A 21,196-nucleotide genomic window follows, 5' to 3' on the forward strand; every position below is an offset into this window, starting at 1 on the left:
AAATCTCAAAAATGAAATTTCCGATATTGAATTTGACTATCGGAAATTTGATTCCTCGTAGAATTTTCTGTAAACAAATTTTTGAAACAAAATTCACTTTTTTGAAAAAAAGCAAATTGTGGAGGTATGAAACAACTTTTTGATTTTTAAAGTTTTACTAAAGGTATTTTAGACATTTTAAACATAAACTTTTTAAATAAAGGATATAAGATTAATTAGTGTATAAAAACCAAATTTTAAATTTGCATTGCATTGAGATTAAAAACAAGGAATCTACTTTCTATTTATTTACTATCTAAAGAAAACAAAACGCTAATAAAAAATATATTATGTTCTTTATTAGTTTTAATATTAAACTATTAAAAGAGGATAATTTAATAATTAAATCAATGCAAAATTTATATAACTGTCTTGACTTGAATAATAATTGCTCTCTATATTAAAAACAAAAGTCCAAATAAAATGAAAGCACTACAAAAAACAAAATAAACGCAAAAAATAAAGAAAAAAAACTTAATAACCACAACTCAATCCAAATCTCTACAACTTCACCAACAATAACACATTATATATATATAAAAATAAATAAAAACAATAACATGACACTTTTCAATATTAAACTATGAACATGTAGTTTATAAAAAAAATATGAAACATGTATATTTTTTATCGACACATAAAACATATGAGATAAATATATATCATCAATACATAAAAACACAAGAAAAATATTTATCTTTGACATATAAAAAATGCAAAAAAAATATTTGGAATTAATAAATATAAATAAATAAAAACAAAGTACATATATTTGTCACTAATATTTTTTTTTAAATTTAGACAAGTATTTAATATTTAAACATAAAAAACACGAGATAAATATTTGTTATTAATAAATATATATAAGTGATGCATAAAATACACATGACAAATATTACAAATTCAGTTAATAGAAATAGAAAAAAACAATAATAATAAAAGAATGAAAAAGTAGTTTATAAAAAATACGAAACATATATTTTTAATCGATATATAAAAAATAATAGATAAATATTTGTTACTGATACATAAAAAAATAATATAAGTATGCATCGCATATAAATATTAAAAAATAATACGAAACAAATTTTTGTTATGAATAGATATTAAAAAACATAATACAAATATTTTACACTAATACATATAAAAATCACAAACGAATAATATTTACAATTTTTAGTTATATTATTATAAAGATGAATGAGTATATTTTCTTAAATTTCAAATATTATATTAATAACAAATAACAATCTTAAAAATATATAAACACACGCAATTCGTGCAAATGTACGAGAAATTTAATTATTTTAAGCATATGAAAATGAAGAATCGAGGAATTAAAATTAATACTAGACTTTATACGTCCGACGCATATGTCAGTTAAAAATAAAGAAACAACTAATAATTTACGACAATATTAAAGCTTGTGTATGAGTTCAACTAACCAAAATAATAATTTTTGCTGTCATCTAAAATGGAAAATAAACTACTAACAAATTTGTTTTCAAGCAAATACACAATTAAGAATTTTGAAAAAGATCTATTTGTTTGGTCATACAAAACTGTGATAAATAAAATTAATAATTGATGTTATATTATATTTTTGGCAAAAATCTAGTAAATACACAAAAGCGGATTGATTATTCTATTGTTTTTTATAGAAAAATTGTGAAATTATCTTTTAAGATTTTTGACTTAAACTTATACCAAAGTTAGAATTTGATGAGTTCAATCAAAATTTGAACTTAGAATTTTCTCAAATGATTTGTGCGCGATTAAAATTCATCAATCTATCTAATTCAAGAAAACATTTTACATTTGTATTTACGATTTTTACATGAACTTGAAATTGCCACATGATTTACATCACCGTTTGACCATACAATAGTGGGCAGTAAATAAAGTTCATACAATCAAAATAATACAAGTGGTTGTCATGCAATTCGCAAGACATTTCCTCTATGCCTTTCAGCATTTTCCTATATATACACTACTTTTTTGCATACAACATTTTTTAAAACTATAAAAAAACAGAATAAAAACAAAGCTTGATCTTATAATTAAAAGTGGGCAGTAAAAGTTAGAAGAATAAAAATATATCGCAGATTAAACTACTCTTACATTCCCTAACTCTTTTCCGAGTATATCAGTTTATTTTGAAAATAAACTCCTCATTTGACATTATTTTTTAAAAACAAGTCCATTTTATTTTAGCTTAAAGCCGATAATATTAAAATAAGTGCATTTTTTGTGTAATTTGTAAGATTTTCCTACATTTGAGATGTCTCCTAAAAGTCAAATTAAAAATCAATACACCTGACCACTGCAAAAGCCCAACAGTTAAACTCCAACCCAATTGTTGATCTCCAAATCCCCTTCACATGTAATTTTAAATCATTACAATCATATTATACATACAAACATTGATATCAGAATAATTTTTTTAGCAATTTAAGACCTAAACCTCGCAAAATCCAAGCAAATATCACCCCACTAGTAGTACGACTGTATGCTTATGCAATGGCCAGCATTTTTTTTTTCTTTCATAATTTCTTCTAACAAAGTATACTGATGTTCCAAGCTTCAAACCGGAAAACAATGGTACCCAAACACATTGAAGTCTGTCCACAATAAATTTAGCATCTTTCACCAACCATTTATGAACATAGATCTCACAAATGACATTCTCTTTACTGTTACCCACTCTAACTATGATACCATCAGTATGGAAAATCATGACCAGGACTGTCTGCATGCATGTCCATGCAATCACTGGAGTTGGACGAATTTGTATCCCTGTTCTGGCCACTAGGATATGTCATTTCGTTGTTCCGGGTTCCATTCCCGGATGACATGACATTACTCGAATGACAGCTCCCCTGTGCTAACTGATACGGCTGAAGGCTGCGACGAATGGGGCTAGAGAGTGCATTTGAGAATACAGAGTTCTTTGCTTGATCAGTTTGCCCAGTACGTATCCCCTGTCCTGCAACAGTACTTCCAAATGCATTAGAGGGTATAGATGCACCAACGTTAGTTTGCATTGCAGTCTGGGAGTTCTGTTGAATAGACTGCCTTGGGGACACTGGTGACTCCTCTGCTCCATATTCAAGCTCATTCTACATACAAATACATAGCCAGAGGTTATATCTACATTCCGCTATCAAGATACATTCGAAGACAGATTTGTTCTGTATGGATATTCTGAAATAATATAATTGTAGGATATAATATGTGGGAAATTACAGTCCAAGTGATGTGAAGAAAGGAGTATTTTCCAAAGCTCTGACTAGTTCAACAATCGAGATCGGGCTGACACATAGCATAAGATCAATATCTTATGATAATAAAAAACTCCCATCATGGCAAAGTTCAATAAAAAGGTCCGACCTACTGTGAATCTATGTACAAAGTCTTACATTGCAGTTGCAAGAAATTCACTACATGATGGAAGTTACAACTTCTTCAAGCTAAGATAAACTTCTCCACGAATACAGAAAATAAAGAAGGTTGAAAATAACCATGAGTATTTTAACTAACAACTTCTCTTATAACAATAAGTTGAAACAACTTTCTCATCTCAATCTTTTCAAAAGCTCTTCCATTTAACTTCCACATAAACAGCTATGAAACTTACAAGGACTTTTTTGCGAGTTATAAATTAAGTCCCGACTTGAAATAGCTTTTAAAGTTCTAACATATGAAAGCTTCTCAATTAAAATAAGTTTCTAGATCTTCACTTGCAGAAAAATCCTTGAAGGTGCTAAGCTTATATAAGTTTATGAAGAAGTTGAATGAGAGAGCTTATGAGAAAAAAAATTTATATGCAGATGCCAATTTCAACTTATACTAGAAACTATTGTATAAAAGCTTATAACTATTGTGATATTCTTTTAATATTTTTTTTTTCCCACAAGTGTTTATTGAGAAATTAGTTTCAGTTGAAAAGCTCCGATAAGTTAGAAGCTAGAACAAACTGGACTTAAGTCACATTATGGCAACTCCAAGGTTCCCCTTTCACATAGGACATAACTCTACTGTGAATAAAAAATATGGATGGGAAAATGGGCAAACAGACATAGTATTCAGTTTGCCAAAAATCAAAGAAGCAAGATAAAGGGTTTTCTAGTACATCCATGACTATTTTGTTGGGAAGTTCATGGGAATACCGTGAGCAACAACGGACTAAAGACTTGAACCACCAAGAGACTTTGATACCACATATCTACTCAAAACTTTAAGCCATTGGATATAAGTCATTTCTCTGGTATATCTTTCATTTGTTCATTCTAGGTCGACATGGGACTAACCACTCACACTTGAATTTCAACATATTCTAACACCAAAATCTTAACCAGAATAGTATGACACAAGTTTTAGATATTTGGGCCGTTAACCTTTTGCTCAACAGTTTGATCTGGGACGATCTATTTGAAAAAACACGTGTTGGGACAAGTCAGTCTCTTATATGGATCTCAATTGTCTTGAGGAAAGAATCTTTGTGGTCATGTGCGACCTTGGTTTACCAAAAACCAAAATCTTAAAGATGGTATCCGTTAAATAGTAGTTTCCCATTCAAAGCAATCCACACGAGGACCTATAAGCTATAGGCAAAGATAGACCTAATACTACACAGACATTGAGTTGAAAAAGGGTAGTTGATATATTTGATAATACAATACAAGGAGTGAAATAGCTCTGTAGGAGTTTGGATGGAAAACGAGTAGTTTTTGGATCGAATGAGTGACGCTGCAGCACACAAACCTAAAAAGAACCCAGCAGAAATCAGTAAACATTGCAGAGACAAGAAAACAAAACCTGCAAGTGAGAAACTATATCAATGGTAGTAACCCTCATTCCTTCTTGCTGTTGTCTGAGAATCCACTGATACATTTTCTCCTGCAACAAGGAATTGAAAGCACCAAAGCACTTTATCACTCAATCAAACAAACAAATAAAAGGAATGATTAAAGCAAAAGTAATCGAGAAAAATCTTCAAACACAGCATTGAGTAACGTCAAACATTTGAAATTGCAATCGCATTAATAAAAATTAGGGACTGGAATATGCTCAGGTAATAATCAAGTAACTTCAAGAATGAAAATCCAATTTGTCTGGAAAACCCTAAAATTATAAAAGGGGAAATTAGATGAAAAACGAAACATGAAATCTGGTTATGTTTTTTTTCAAAACTCTCTCAGTGAATTAATTAATAAATAAATAAATAAATAACAATAGTGCGTGCATGTATAATAATTAAATAAATATTAAATTAATTGAAAAAACTGAAAAACGGAAAAGGAATAAGAAAAAGGAAAGGAGAGTGAACAGTACGAGAGCGTGGCGTTCACCGGCTTGAAAGGAGAGTTTTTGTTGATTCATGGCGTGGGTGTAAAGATGGGAAAGGGAATTTGCGGTGGTGCAGAAAGTGGAGTACATGGTACGATCCACTTCATCAAGACGACTCTCCACCGATTTTCTCTTCTTCGCCATCCCAACGCAGCCCGATGGATTGGAGACAAAGAAAGATGGTGCGGTGCGGTGCGGTTGCCGGAGAGAGAAGTAAGAGACTGCGACACAAGGGATATCTCCTTTATATATCCTATATCTTATAATAATAATTGTTTATAATAATAATATATTTAATTGCTATAAAAAGTAAAAATTTCACATCACAACAACTATACAAATTAAATCCATAATAATAATAATATAATGAGATAAATGAAGATGCAAATGCAAACTAATTTTACGGTCATAGATAATGAGGTTGATTTTGTTGTATCATCATAAAATAATTATATAATAAATTAATTTGTTGTAATGTAAAATAATTTACCCTGAAATTGTATGTTTATTAACCTTAAATAATTCATGATTTTGTGAGGATTTTAATTTAGTCTATGAAATTAAAATATAATTAGATAAAAATGATAGTTAAACTAACTTTATATTGATGGTAAAAGATAACTCTTGATTTTAACATTTCAGTAAATAGTTATAATTGTAATCATTAGATAATCATTCAATTGAATTGATAGAGGGTGCATAGTCATTGAACATCCAATTAAAAGTCTTAAAATTTGTCTGTTAAATTTTTTTTTTTAATATATAATCACTTTTTGAAAAAATAATCCTTTTTAAGACTTTTTATCAGTTCATTACAACTTGTAAAAATAATCAAAATCTTGAAATAATTTAAAAATAGCTTAAAATGATAAGTAATTTGGAATACCGGTTACAGTACGGGTGCGATGATACATCTTAGAACAACTCAGTTCCTGTCGAGGCTTAAGCATGCAGAACATCGCAAGCACTCCGTTGGTTTCAATATTCTACTCAACACTCTGTAACCTTAGAGTTAATTAGACTAATTGCAAATTGCGCAAATAGTAAACAAGAGTATAAGATATTTTAACGAACTGAATATGCTTTTTAGTGACTGTTGGATGATTTTTATGAATTGGTATGAATTATATTATGCAAAAGGGTAATTGAGTTGCTTTTTAGTTCATAAGAGCATATCGTTTTCATGCTACTCCCACTAATTTCAACTATATTTCACCTTGTATTGCAAAATTTATCGTCAATGAGAGGCACTAAGTTGCTTCCTCTTAAAAACATCATCTTAGTAGTTAACGTAGCCATTAAATATTTAATTTTACTTTGCGTGGATGAGTGGTTCTGCTCACATGTGATATGTTTAATCTCAGACTAAAATCAAAGTGACTCCCCCAATTAAGATATCTATATATATATTTTTAATTATTCTCATTTCCATTACTTGTATGTCTTTTCTCATAGTTCCTTCATTTTATTCTATGAATCAATATAATTAAAATTTTAATTGACGAACCGATTTGACCGGTCAAACTGATAATTGGAATAGCTACTAATCTAAATTGACATAGAAATTCGATTGCACAATAATCAATCAAAGACATGTGAAATCGATAAAAAAAAAATTAGAAAACTGGTAAAAACAATAAAAACTTTGATGTTATAGTTTATACCAATCATGAAAAACTTTTTTCTTACCAGTTGAGCTGCAATTGCTATCCCTAATAGGTAGATTTTTCCTTTGAAAAATCTTAACATATGCAAAATCCATTCGGTGATGAAAAAAGAAAAAATAAGAGCTAAGAAATAGAAGAAAACTAAGAGTCGCACTATGTTGAAGAAGAGATGTCATGAAGAAAAAAAAAATTATAAATAGTGAGAGTAATGTACATAACACAAGATTCTTCACACATATAAAAGAGAGATGAAGCAAGATTATTAACAAGCTATATGGGATAAAGATGATAAGTGGAGGAAAAAAAGCAAATGCTAACATATGTCTTAAAGATGCATCTCAAAGAAACAAAAATAGATCTTTTATTTTGAAAATTGTGTACTCAACTCATACACTTTTTAAAAATTAAAAATTGTTGCTTTCTATCAAAATTTTTATTTTATATTCTTTAACATATATGATATTTGGACACATGTTACCAATACCCAAAAAAAAAAAAATCCTAAAATGTCGCATGTTTATATGGAGAATCAGAAAATAAACGACGAAAAGTGGATACCTTTTATTTTTCAATGACACACTAATCCAATTACAATTCAATAAAAAATAATAATACTATATGAAGATAATTATTTAATCAATATCGATCTGACTCTGGTTCGACCTTGAAACCTTTAATTGATGCCTTCAATAATTTTATCTTTGCAATTAATCTATTTGGTGTATTGCAAATAATCCATCTAGAATAACAATATATTATTTATCAGAAAAAAATATACATAATAAAATAATTGTTTACTCTTAGAGCAATCATATTTTCTTGTATGTTTTTTCATCGAAGAAAAGTAGATGGAACAAACAAAAGACGAGTGATCAATACCATAAGAGATGTTGAAACCACATGTCCATGAGACATTTGAAGAGAGTGATTGATAGCATTTCAGCAAACTCCTTCGACGATGTTATAACCAACCGTCTATGAGCTTTTATGCCATGACACAAATTTTCAATTTTCAAAATAACCAAAAAAATCCATAGAAAGTGAGAAAATACATTTTTTATATGTATTATACAATGTGTGATGCGTCCCATACGTGCCTAAGCAGAGACATGCTGTGAAAATACTATAGAAATGCGCCTCAAGCGCACATCATCTGATGTGCGACGTTTACTGCATTTTCTCTTCTTTTGAGGTATGAATTTGGTTCTGATGTTTTCTTTAAAGTTGTAGCTATGAATCTTAGCTTTCATTTTCACTTTGTTTGACTCTAATTAGACATCTACAACTAGGGATGACAATTAGACTCAAACCCAATGGGTACCCGCAAAAAAAAAACCCATAATGGGTAAGGTAAAACCCCGCATAGTGGGTATGAGCATGAGGACAGATAATTACCCATAAAATTAAGCAGGTGTGGGTACGGGTACTATAGTACCCACCCCGTCTTGCACCCGCACTTATATAAATTATTTATTTATTTATTATATTAGTGTTTAATTTAATTAATTGTTTTTTTTTATGTGTTAACGTCTATTAATATCATTGGACCACTAAAATATTTATAACTGAAAGATAAAGGTTTACAAATTTTTTAAGAATTTGATTGTGATGAATATGTAAATAATTGTGATCTTATAATTAAAAGTTATGTTTTATTAATTGTGACTTTATAATTATACTTGTAACTTCCTATCAATTAATTGTGACTTTATAATTATACTTGTAACTTCCTATCAATTGTTTTTACAGATCTCGAATAATATTGTCGTAAACCTTGCAACTTTATAAATTATTATTATGAATATTAGAATGTGTATTGTAACGAGTGTTAATTTGAAACTTTTTAGTTAGAAAATATTTTGATTTATAATACTTTATGATTGAAGTTAAAATATTTGAATAATTTTTAAATTTAATCACAACAATATCATTTATTTATCGATATATTTTAGTTAAAGCATGAGTAATGGGTATGGGTACAGTCACTTAGGTATCGAGAGGGTAAAGGTACAAGTATTAAAATTGATACACAAAAAGGTACGGTGCGAGTATGAGTATTTTTTAAACTGCGGGTACGGGGACAAGTACTATAGTACCTTATCCAAACTCTACTCATTGTCGTCCTCACTATATATGATTGAATTACTCCACACAAGTTATTAAGTTATGTTGATTTATCATAAAAATTTAGTACTGCACCAAAACAACGAAATAACGTAAAATTACGATAGATAATAAATCCCTAAATCAAATAAATCCCTAAATCATCTAATGCTTAATGATAAATAATATTAAAAAAATAAAAAAAATATGCATATGATAAATAGTTATTAGACATACTATCCAAACAAGTTAAACTAAACTACAACCCACATACCACTTATTGATAAGTTCAAAAATATCTAAACAATAATAAATTAATGATCATGACTCTTTAGAGACTTTGACTCTGCACATTTAATAAATAAAAATCTCATATTAAATTCAAGATTACACTCTCAAAATAATTAATTTTAACTTGTTTCTAGTTGATACAAATTTGCACTTGAAATTTAACAAACTAATTCATGTGGAGTTTAGTTTGACTTTTATCGACGATGTCATCTCCATATAGCTTCTCAAAAAGACTAACTATAGTAATGTCTTACAGATTAATTTATTGTTGTTATGTTTATCATTTTTGTAATCACATAAACCTATTTTGAGACCATCTCACAAGGCCAAATTTCAATTTGCATCAAGTAAAGATAATGCCATTTGAATTTCTAACAGGGCATTTGACGAACACATCAAAAACCACATAAACATTTAGTCCCAAACATTCATGTAATGATGGATATGACAAATATTTTGCAGAGTAAAAAGATTAATTTAGAGTATTTATATTTTATGAGACAAAATTGAGAACGTCTCCCAAATTGAGGTTTTTTTTTTTCTTTCAGTTTGTTATTTTCAAAATCAAAATTATTTTCTTTTGAATTTTAATTCTAAGTTTTGAATTTTAATTTTGAGTTATTTTTAGTTTTTATTTGTCGGTTTGGAAGAAATAATTATGAGCATATACAAAATTTAAATAATAAATATTACATATATATATATATATATATTTATTTGAATATAATAATTAAATTTAACTGTTCTTAAAAATATTAATTTGAAAAGAGTATATATATATTTTGTTTAATTACTCTTTTCAAATTAATATTTTTAAGAACAGTTAAATTTAATTATTGAAATTTAATATATATATAATGGTTAAACTCGTGATAGACTTAATGTATTTGTTATTGAGATTTAATTTATAATATCCTATGAATATAATTTTTTTTATATTATTAATTAAATTATTAAAAATATTTAAGTTTTATTATACCTATTTTAAAATCATACAGATTTATAGTCGTTGGAGTATAAAAATTTTTACAACAATAATTTAAGCAAATTAAAGTTTAATTTTTTTTCTTCTAGTAGATTATTATTCTCGTTTAAGGAAAGAATATTAATACAATGTTTACAATATACATATTTTTTTTGACAAAACCATATTTATAACAATATATAATATAAAATTTATATTTTTTTATAAAGACAAAACAACTATAAGTAGAGGTTGGATTAGAGGTAATATTTTGTTTTTAAAAAAGACATCAAAGTGATAAAAAAATTTATCTATTATTAGAGGAGGTGGAGTTGGAATTTGAAGAGAGCATCGCGTGAATTAGGGTTTTAGCGTTTTTGAGAAAGAGAGAGAAGAAAAAGAAGAAGAAGAAGAAAAAGCGAAAAGATGAGTAGAAGTTTGGGAATTCCGGTGAAGCTACTCCACGAGGCCTCGGGTCACGTCGTTACGGTGGAGCTTAAAAGCGGCGAACTTTATAGAGGTAACATGATCGAGTGCGAGGATAACTGGAACTGTCAACTCGAAAGCATCACTTACACTGCTAAGGTACTTTTTTTCCCCATTCATTCTTCAAATCCCATTCACTTCACTCGTATATATTCTTCGTTAATTATGTTGTGTTATATTTGAGTTTTTATTTGATCCATTTTTTAAACCGTGTAATCATTTCACGATTTAACTTGTTGAGACCTAAAAGAGACCCTAATTAAGTTGGATCGAGGTTGAGAAATTTGAGTTAGGTCATTAGGGTTAAATGTTTACACCTTGCAAGGAATTAAATAGGGTTTTATTCTAACTGCTAAGAGACACTGAGTTAGGTCATTAGGGGATTTGTGTTGTGTTGAAGTGGGAAATGTGGGTAATTGTGAAACACAAGGAACGCGTTTTTAAGTTGAGTGGAGTAGTGGAGTGGAGTCTGCGAACCATGGTAGTCAAAATCATGTACCAACGTTTGGAATTGTAGGAGTCTAGTATCCTGGTAGCATTGACGTGTTCGTGCACAGGGAGAATTGCTAATGGGTGGGAGCGGCTGGGATTGCCGTGCAGAACCGTGGAAATGGTGGAATCAAGCGAGTTTTGCTGAATCTGTTTCTGACAAGAAGACACACAACAAATGTTGTTGTAATACATGTTATGCGTTATTAAGTTATCTGCACCAGGATGACTGCTTTTGTGGCTTCAGAGTTTAGACATTACTGTATGTGTGCAAGTATTATGGTTGGCAAACCTTTAATACGAAGAACCAATTTCAAATTCTAACTTTTACCGTATTCTCAGAATGATAATGTGGAATCTCGTAGTAGCTTTCCTTTATCAGGTTAGGAGGACTAACTCTTGGTGAATCTAACTGGCCTACAATATGAGGGAGAAGTGTAATTGACCCTTCAGTTTGATTTGGGTTGTACCACTGCCCGCAGCTATTTACTATATACCTCTTGGTGCAGTGGTATGAATTTTATCTAGGACCATGGTCCTGTACAACTATACAAGTAACTGCAGAGGATCTGTTCCGTACAAAATATTTTTTTCTAAAAAATGTGAGTTTCAATAGAGTGACAGTAGGATCATAATGTGAGGTGGTGCAGCTGCTTTCAAACTGCATAGGATCCATTGATTGTGGATTTCTTTGAAGAAGCTCAGTTTGTTGGGATGAATACTATGATTCATGAGTTGTCATTGGAGACAAGATAGGATTAGGGATGATAACATTGAGAAAAAGTAGGGATATCCTATTGTAAAAAAGACGGCACTTTCTGATTTTGGGAGCATCAATGGATATGACCCATAAAACACCGGTAATTTAGTGAAGGGGGTAAATTAAATTACGGATGTTCTAATAGTTATAGACGGAAATCAAAGAAAACTGAAAGTTAGATATGATTTGGGGCTATATATGGTCTATTTTTAGATATGATTAGTAATTAATAATAAGACATTATTTTGTCTGAGTGATGTATCTGGTCTCACTTGGTTGGAAAAAGGCTTTGGCGTGTTATACTGGTTGTTCTGGATATAGGCTGATCCTATAACTTTAATTTTTCGATGGTGTTTAGTATCTCAGTATCTCCATTTCAGGGTGTATTTGTTAAAATTCATAATGTATCCACTATAGTTACTAATATTGGCTAAATCTTCCTCAGGATGGAAAAACATCACAACTTGAGCATGTATTTATTCGAGGCAGCAAAGTCAGGTATGAATCATATGTCTTGCAATAGCTTTATAATTTTATATTCTAAAAAAGGTTGTATAATACAATCGTACGTTGCTCAGTAACTATATATCTTATTTCAAATAAGGTTGTATTATACAATAATACGGTGCTCAGTAACTATATATCTTATTTCAAATAAGGTTGTATTGTATATTGTATTTTCTTCTAGAACAGTGCTTTGAAATCTTGATAATGTGACAGGTTTATGGTCATACCGGACATGCTGAAGAACGCTCCTATGTTTAAGCGTTTGGATGCAAGAATCAAGGTACCTTCTTACTTAAAAGTGATTAATTACCCTATATTTATTCGATTGTGCTTTTGTATTTTATGCTTTGTCTGAATATCTTGAAGGGCAAGGGTGCATCACTCGGTGTTGGTAGAGGCAGAGCAGTTGCAATGCGAGCAAAGGTATTTTTTTAATTTCTAGTTTATTGATATTCATCTTGCCTTAGAAAATTGCATGTTCAATGTCTTGCTAGGTGACAGATCTCTCAATGTTACAATTGTGATGTAACTATAAATGTTGCTTGTGTAGGCTCAGGCTGCTGGCCGTGGAGCTGCACCTGGGAGGGGTGTACCACCTGTGCGGAGGTGATCACCATTCATATAATCTCTGTTTTCCCTGTGTGTTGGACGTGGTATTTAGTTTTGTTGTAGAAGTTTGCGATAGAAAGAAATTTGAATTTCAATTGCATATCAAGGATTTACAGACCACTCTTTTATGGATGGTACTGAATGCGAAATTTATTCTCATCGCCTCTAATCTTTTGATCTGGTATTGTGTGCATGGCTGGTAGAATTGTCTAATGTGGTGTGGCAAGTTATTATGAATGTTATAAACTAGTCTTATAAGCCCTGATTATTTTGTAATTAAAAGGAAAGTCACAAGATGGACCATCTTTGTTGTGGCTACTGACTGATTCTTAATATGAAGAGAGAGAAAAGATTTAAGGGCAATGCAGCTTTCTTGACCAGCATGCATGGCTCATTGGCAGCTTGCTTGAAAAGGAGAATTTGGTTTATGTTTTTGATTGGCTTTTCAATAAGGAATCTTCTGCATGTCCGTTCACATAAAATGTTTGAGTAAAGATGTTGCTCATAAAATATGGGTGTATTGTGGTGTGAGAAGTTTAGGTCGTGCGTTTAGGTCCTTTTTTTACAACGTGGAAATAAGCTTAGACTGAGTTTTCGCAAATATGAGGTGGATTGTGTGTTTAGAGGTTGTTCAACTCATTATTCGTATGATGCAAGTTCCACCTGCACTCTAAATGCACACCTCTTTTTATCAAGAATGGAACTTTGATTTCGTCACGTGAAAGATTAGCTTATTTTGTATGGTGCTGCACCCGTTAGTACTTTCAAAATGAATATAGAAAATAATACACTTTTTCCATTTTAATTTATATACGCTTGGAGTAAAAATCAAGTAATTGGTAAACGAAAACATTTTCAATAATTTCTCAAGGATTGCGTATGTGATATTTGATCTAAAAACAAATAAAAAACCTTGATGTTTACATGATCGGTACCTAATAACTTTTGTTCCGTCCTTCTCCGAAAACTTCCTTTCAGTGATAAGAAAACTCAATTGATTAATGGACAAAAACGAAAAAAGGACAGAACAGTTCCTCTTTGCAATGATCACCTCGTGCCATGGACAGGAACAAAATGACACCGGAAAGAAAATGACTTAAAATCCTACCCTTTATAGTTTTACGGTACCGCTCAACCCATACTACAATCAGAGAAATAAGTTTCCAATTTAAATTCATCGAAAATTTTCTTTAAATTTCTCTTTCGAAGAGGAAACGATTAATTCTATAAAAAAATGGGAAAGAGAAATTACTGTCAATAATAGTGACTTCATGATTTATTTTTAAATAGTGGAGATTTTTTTTTTTTGAATTTTTTTTTTTTTTTATACCAAAATACCTCACAGTTTTATATACTAAATTGCCTTACTTTTTTGGCCCAATAGAAAATCGCTGATCTAGAGTGCGATCAGCTGAAGACAAAACGAAAATGGACCTAATTGGGGATCACTGGACCAGGGAGCAACATCGCATTAGGGTTTAGTTTTTTTCTTCTTTTTATCGGTGCATTATTATATGAATTTAATATATTATTAATTAATTAAATTAATAAATAATAATAAATAATACATTAATAAATAATAATAATATTATTATTATTAAAAATTATTATAATTACACAAAATTAAAATTAAAAATAGAAAATTATATTATAAATTTAAAAGAAAATACATTAAAAATACTAATTGGACAATTTTTTATTTAATAAATTAAAACTAATTATAATATTTAAAAAAACAAAATAATAATAATAATAATTTTCTATTTATCAAATTGTACATTTTGTGATTAATTAATTTGCTAAAATTAATTTGATACTTAGCAAATTTACTACTTACCAAATTGAACAATTTGCGATTAATCAATTTGTTACTTACCAAATTATAAAATAGATTAATTTTCTTATTTAATGGTTAAATTAATGATTAATTAAAAATTGTTAAAATTAATTTTCTCATTAAATCTGATTTAATAAATTGATTAATTTTCTCATTAATTTACAAATTGATTTAATATCAAAATAATTGATTCGTGTGATTGGTAAATTGAATCTGCATTACCTTGTTTGTTTAATTTTCACACGAATCAATTTTTTTGATATTAAATCAATTTGTAAATTAATGAAAAAATTAATCAAATTATATTTAATGAGAAAATTAATTTTAGCAATTTGTGATTAATCATTAATTTTACCATTAAATGAGAAAATTAATTAAAAAAATTAATCAATTGTACAATTTGGTAACAAATTGATTAGTCGCAAATTATTCAATTTGGTAAGAAGCAAATTTGGTAAGTATCAAATTAATTTTAGAAAATTAATTAATCACAAATTGTACAATTTGGTAAGTAACTAATTATTATTATTATTTGTTATTATTTTGTTTTTTTAAATATTATAATTAGTTTTAATTTATTAAATAAAGAATTGTCCAATTAGTATTTTTAATGTATTTTCTTTTAAATTTATAATATAATTTACTATTTTTTATTTTAATTGTTTTTAATTATAATTATTTTCAATAATAATAACAATATTTATTATTATTATTTATTAATGTACTATTTATATTTATTATTATTTATTAATATATTATTTATTAATTTAATTATTTATTAATGTAGTAAATTCATCTAATAATGCATGAAAGGACCACACACAAAAAAATTAAACCCTAGTGCGAGGTCGTTCCTGGGCCAACGACCTCCAACTAGGTCCATTTCAGTTTTGTCTTCAGTTGGTTGCACGACGAGCCATCGACTTTCTATTTGGCCCAAAAAATAGAACAATCTGATATATAAAACTGGGAGTAGGGTATTTTGGTAGAAAAAAAGGGATTTTCTAGAAAAAATTTCAATAGTCGATGTTAGTAATTAAAATAATTTTATTAGAGAAAAAAGTTGAATTCAATATATTTTTATTTTTTCAACTCTTTCAAATTATTTTATGAACCAGTTTTAATTATTATTTTATAAAGTGGGTTTTTTTTTTGAAAAAAGACTAAACAAATTATATTAAAAAAGATATTCTAAATATAATTTGTGTCAAAAATATAAAATACACATTTAATATACCATATTTTATTGTATAATTTTAAATCAACGACGATTATCTATTTATTTATCTATTTTTTTCATTCTTTTTCATTTGTTTTTTAATCTAAATAAATAAAGAAAATATAGAATCATTTTTTGATTTTTAAATTTTATCTTCTCTACATTTTTACTTAATTTTTGTATTATTCTATTTCGATAATCCAAACAAATTATAGAAATAATATCGGTGTATATCCTAGACCTGTATAATAATTTAAAAATGATATTATTGTTCGTAATCTATTATTGACTATTATCTAAAAGTTAAATATTTTTAATTGTTTAATAATTTAATAATTATAATTAATTATATATATAAAAAATTTATGCCAATTATATATGTATATATAAATAATAATACTAAATTAATATTTTAATTTTCATATATTATTAGTTTATGTTGTTTTATACATTTTATAACTAAAATCAAACATTATTTATAATTTAATGTTGTGATTCACTGACTTTAAAAATTATTTATCCTGATTAGATATAATAAATTAGATCTTTTAAAAATATTGTATTAAGTCAACCAGAACAGTTAATGGCTCACATTATTACAATAATATCAGAACCACAAATTCAAATCAAGCTTATTAGTTCAACAAGACTAGTTTTCATGTAACCATTTTAATTAATTTGCTAACAACAATAACTGTAACATTTAGTGAGTACAGTCCCCCGCATATTTATTTTCTTTACCACAAAACAATCTTACATTTAAGATAAGGTAAAAATTAACTATCAAGGATTGACAATTTGACATAATAATAGTATAATTCGTGGACAAACGGTGCTCCACCAATGTTTAAAAGTTATTGAAAATTTTAATGAAAATGTATGACACACCTTATAATAGTTCTCATGTATTTTATAAATGAAAAAAATAATATATAAAAAAAACATATATTTCTTAAAATTTATCTAGTTCAACGGATATAAAATATTATTGTTTCAACCGTAAAAAAAAACTTTTAAACATTGATTTACGATTTAGCTGATTAACATTAGAATTTGGCATAATGTGGGTATATATGATAAAGAGTTTCAATTAGTTGTGTAAAAATTGACCATTCTTCTTCATGACATTTCTTTTCTTTTCTTTTTTGCTTTTCCCCTCAAACTCAAACTCAAACTCACTCATTCGTCACATTCCGTCATCATTCAACTTGGACGTTACAAAAGCACCCACAAATTCAGGCACAATCTATCAAAAAGATAAAACAAAGTACAAAAAACTCGTGATTGTGTTCTTTATCTTTCTCTTCTTCATCTTCTCTATCTAAAACAACTTCTATTAGCTTCTTCATTCCACTACCAATTTTTCTCTTATCAGGTAACTAAGAGTAAGAGCTTTGTTTATTCTGTTTAAGAAATAACTTCCATGCTAATTTAGAAATGAAAATAAAATATTGTTGTGTTTTGGGGATTTCTATGGTTTCTTCTTGAATAAGTTGCTGTGGATTTTGCTATTCCACTTTGATTTCTTGGTTATGTGTCTTCGGATATAAACTTAGTATACTGGCGTGTAATTGCTGATATTAATTTATCAAAGTTGAGTATGATGACATACATGAGTGTTAAAGTTCTAATCAAAAGTTTTAACATCACTGATTAAGTTTTAATACAACATGTGTGTTCAAAGAATAATATGAATTCTGTGTTTTGATTTCGAGGATGTTGGATTCTATCGTGAATTTCAAAGTCTATGTCTCAATCCTTGTAATCTCCACCACCACCTTCTCTCTCTGTCTTTATGACAATATTTTAAAAACTAGATTGGAGAAGTAAAACACAAATAAATACATAAAATAAAAATAAAAATAGAAGCATAAAAGGAATAGAATAGTATTGGAAAAAAAATAAGAGTGGGCTTAAGTGTAAGGAAGCCCAATCTGATTGGGTCCCATTAGATGCGGGCCTGATGACTCATAGTCTTTGTTAAATCTTCCCTTAGTCTTAATGAAATGAACTGATGCTGCAGAGTTGAGTTGCGCTCTGCAACTAGGAAGCAAAGTGGAAAGCTACAAACTAAACTAAGATCTGAGATCTTAAGCAACAGAAGCTTAAGAGAGATTCTCAGATCTGAAACAAACAAACCAGAGTAATGCCGCCGGAAGTGAAGCCCGTCGCCGAACATGAAAGGCGTGCCGGCGCAGAGGTGAAGGCTAGTGAGATAAAATGAAAAACAAATAATTTTTTTGCCAATTTCTGTTGTTTTTTCTGGACCGGTCGGTTTACCCAAACCGGGACCGGTTCTACGACTCGTCCGGTTTGTGCCGGTTCATAGCGGTTTCTCCGGTTTTATTTATTTTTATATATAGTTTAAGTCACTATCCGAGTGATTTCTACTTGTAAGTGACAACATCCGTAATAGTCGGTACTGGTCAATTGTTTTTATAAAAGTATAGGTTGAATTTTTTATTGGAATTTGTGCTGCTTCTGATTGCATATATTTTCCATGCAGATAAAAACTCTAGCTTTCGATATGGCTTCTACAACCAAGGGTGATAGGAAGATTGCAATTGATCTTGCATCATGGATGTTCAATGTAGTCACTTCTGTAGGAATAATCCTTGTCAACAAAGCCCTCATGGCTACACATGGTTTCACTTTTGGTATAATCCTAATTCATCACCATTAAATAAACTACTTTTAAACACTTAATCTTGTGATTGATAACTATTAATTGCTTTTAATATCTAACTATTACCAAGTTATTTGCTGATAATAACACTGAATGATTGATTAAAAATCTCTTCTATAACTAGTTGACCAAAGAGTATGTTACTTAAGATCTGTAGCCTATGGTGTATGACAAGTGTCAGGGCCTGACATTGATACATGTTACATTCAATTTTTCAAATTATAATCAGTGTTTGTGTTGGTTTTTCATAGCTTATGATTTCTTCTGATGCGAGGTAATTTCTGATACTGCATATCATATACTATTTATTTATGCAGCTACAACATTAACTGGTCTGCATTTTGCCACAACAACCTTGTTAACATCATTTCTTAAGTGGATGGGATATATCCAAGACACTCATCTTCCCTTATCAGATCTTATCAAATTTGTCTTGTTTGCAAATTTCTCAATTGTGGGAATGAACGTGAGTTTAATGTGGAACTCTGTTGGTTTCTATCAGGTAATATATAGCTCTTGTTTGTAAAAACATCACAATTTAAATTTACATCTCCATGTGACAAAGACAAAGTATTTATGTTGTTTCTTTCCCTTGAAAAATGAAAATTTCAGATTGCTAAGCTGAGTATGATTCCAGTATCTTGTTTCTTGGAAGTTGTGTTGGACAGTGTGAGATATTCAAGGGACACAAAGCTTAGCATTTCTTTGGTTCTTCTTGGAGTTGCTGTATGTACTGTCACTGATGTGAGTGTCAATGCTAAGGGTTTCATAGCTGCTGCTGTGGCAGTTTGGAGCACTGCATTGCAGCAATATGTAAGTTACATACTAACTTTTTTTAATTTTAGTTTTAACCCTTTGATTCTCATTAATAGTTGAATTTTATTTACCTTACCATCTAAATTGAAATGCCAATTCACTTTAGAGGACCTAAATCTTCTATCATTAGTAGTAACATTTTAGTAAAATTGTTATGGGAGGGGTAGCAGAGATCGAACTCTTGACTTCCTACATAATACTTTTTCTTTGTTATAGCAGTGGACCGATCCCTTCAACATAGGTTAACTTATTCTAGTTCTTACACTACTGTTATATTAGGGTGTCGTGATCTGTGCTGATGTTTTACTTTTATGTTGTTCAGTATGTGCATTTTCTTCAGAAGAAGTATTCTCTTGGATCATTCAACTTGTTGGGCCATACAGCACCAATACAGGCAACAAGTTTACTGCTAGTTGGTCCATTTCTTGACTATTGGTTAACAAATAAACGAGTTGATGCCTACAACTATGGTTTAACATCCATTGTATGTTTCATTTCTCTATATATGTTGCTTATTTGCAATCTTTATTGGTTCAAACATGCATGTAGTCCCTCCAAATATACTGTTATTGTTTTTAGTCCTTGTAATATTTTATTTTATTTTTTCGTCCTTGCAAATATACCATATTTTGCTTTTGATCTTTATTGTTTTGTTTTAATGCCGGTAAAATTTTTTCATATAGGAATTGGTCTTTGTAATATATGTGTAATATTTATTTTAGTCTTCATGTAACTTTACATTAGAGAATCTAAAATCAAATATAGTGCATATTATAAGGATCAATACCAATAAAAATAAATTTTGTAGAGACTAAACCAAAAACATCAATGACCAAAAGTAAAATATGATATATGTGCAAGAATGAAAAAACAAAAAATTATTTTTATAGAAACTAAAAGCAAAAAATAGTATATGTCTATAGACTAAATAGATATTTAGTCTGTAAGATCTAATTCAACTGGTAATTACCGATAATGTTGGACAAAAGATCTCCACTTGAATTCGAATCTGAGACTTCGCAGTTGCGTGTCAAGTGGCGTTTACCATTTCAAACGAAGTACATATTTAAACCTAGTTTATCTATTGACTATTGACATCAATCACTAATATTTTTCTCCTTTTTTATATCTGCAGTTGTTCATTGCTCTGTCATGCTCAATAGCTGTAGGAACAAACCTTAGCCAGTTCATATGCATTGGTAGGTTCACAGCTGTATCATTCCAAGTCCTTGGCCATATGAAGACTATTCTTGTCCTCACATTAGGATTCATTTTATTTGGAAAAGAGGGTCTCAATCTACAAGTGATAATAGGCATGATCATTGCTATAATGGGAATGATATGGTATGGTAATGCATCTTCTAAGCCAGGAGG

General features: G+C 29.2%; 3 protein-coding genes across 3 annotated transcripts in view; 2 read left to right on the forward strand and 1 right to left on the reverse strand.

Annotated features, from left to right (window-relative positions):
• Window positions 1-2,379: 2,379 nt before the first annotated feature.
• LOC101509322 (uncharacterized) lies at window positions 2,380-5,637 on the reverse strand. The gene is made up of 3 exons (XM_004503939.4): window positions 5,374-5,637; window positions 4,858-4,938; window positions 2,380-3,158 (listed from the first exon to the last, which is right to left on the reverse strand). The coding sequence occupies exons 1-3, from the start codon at window positions 5,530-5,532 to the stop codon at window positions 2,760-2,762; spliced, it is 639 nt and encodes a 212-aa protein (XP_004503996.1). The 5' UTR covers window positions 5,533-5,637; the 3' UTR covers window positions 2,380-2,759.
• Window positions 5,638-10,682: 5,045 nt separating this feature from the next.
• Window positions 10,683-13,443, forward strand: LOC101509637 (small nuclear ribonucleoprotein SmD3b-like). Its single transcript, XM_004503940.4, has 5 exons — window positions 10,683-10,998; window positions 12,594-12,646; window positions 12,869-12,935; window positions 13,022-13,078; window positions 13,206-13,443. The coding sequence occupies exons 1-5, from the start codon at window positions 10,840-10,842 to the stop codon at window positions 13,263-13,265; spliced, it is 396 nt and encodes a 131-aa protein (XP_004503997.1). The 5' UTR covers window positions 10,683-10,839; the 3' UTR covers window positions 13,266-13,443.
• A 3,986-nt stretch (window positions 13,444-17,429) lies between these two features.
• The window catches only part of LOC101510495 (UDP-rhamnose/UDP-galactose transporter 4-like), a 4,718-nt gene continuing 951 nt past the window's right edge, over window positions 17,430-21,196 (forward strand). Inside the window, exons 1-7 of the mRNA XM_073370289.1 lie at window positions 17,430-17,695; window positions 18,344-18,526; window positions 18,827-18,977; window positions 19,324-19,508; window positions 19,619-19,819; window positions 20,145-20,306; window positions 20,958-21,196. Of these exons, the coding sequence (XP_073226390.1) occupies window positions 18,467-18,526; window positions 18,827-18,977; window positions 19,324-19,508; window positions 19,619-19,819; window positions 20,145-20,306; window positions 20,958-21,196 (998 nt within the window). The 5' untranslated portion in view covers window positions 17,430-17,695; window positions 18,344-18,466. The remainder of the gene's footprint in view (window positions 17,696-18,343; window positions 18,527-18,826; window positions 18,978-19,323; window positions 19,509-19,618; window positions 19,820-20,144; window positions 20,307-20,957) is intronic.

This window comes from Cicer arietinum, chromosome 6 (assembly GCF_000331145.2).
Source record: "Cicer arietinum cultivar CDC Frontier isolate Library 1 chromosome 6, Cicar.CDCFrontier_v2.0, whole genome shotgun sequence".
Lineage (NCBI taxonomy): Eukaryota > Viridiplantae > Streptophyta > Magnoliopsida > Fabales > Fabaceae > Cicer > Cicer arietinum.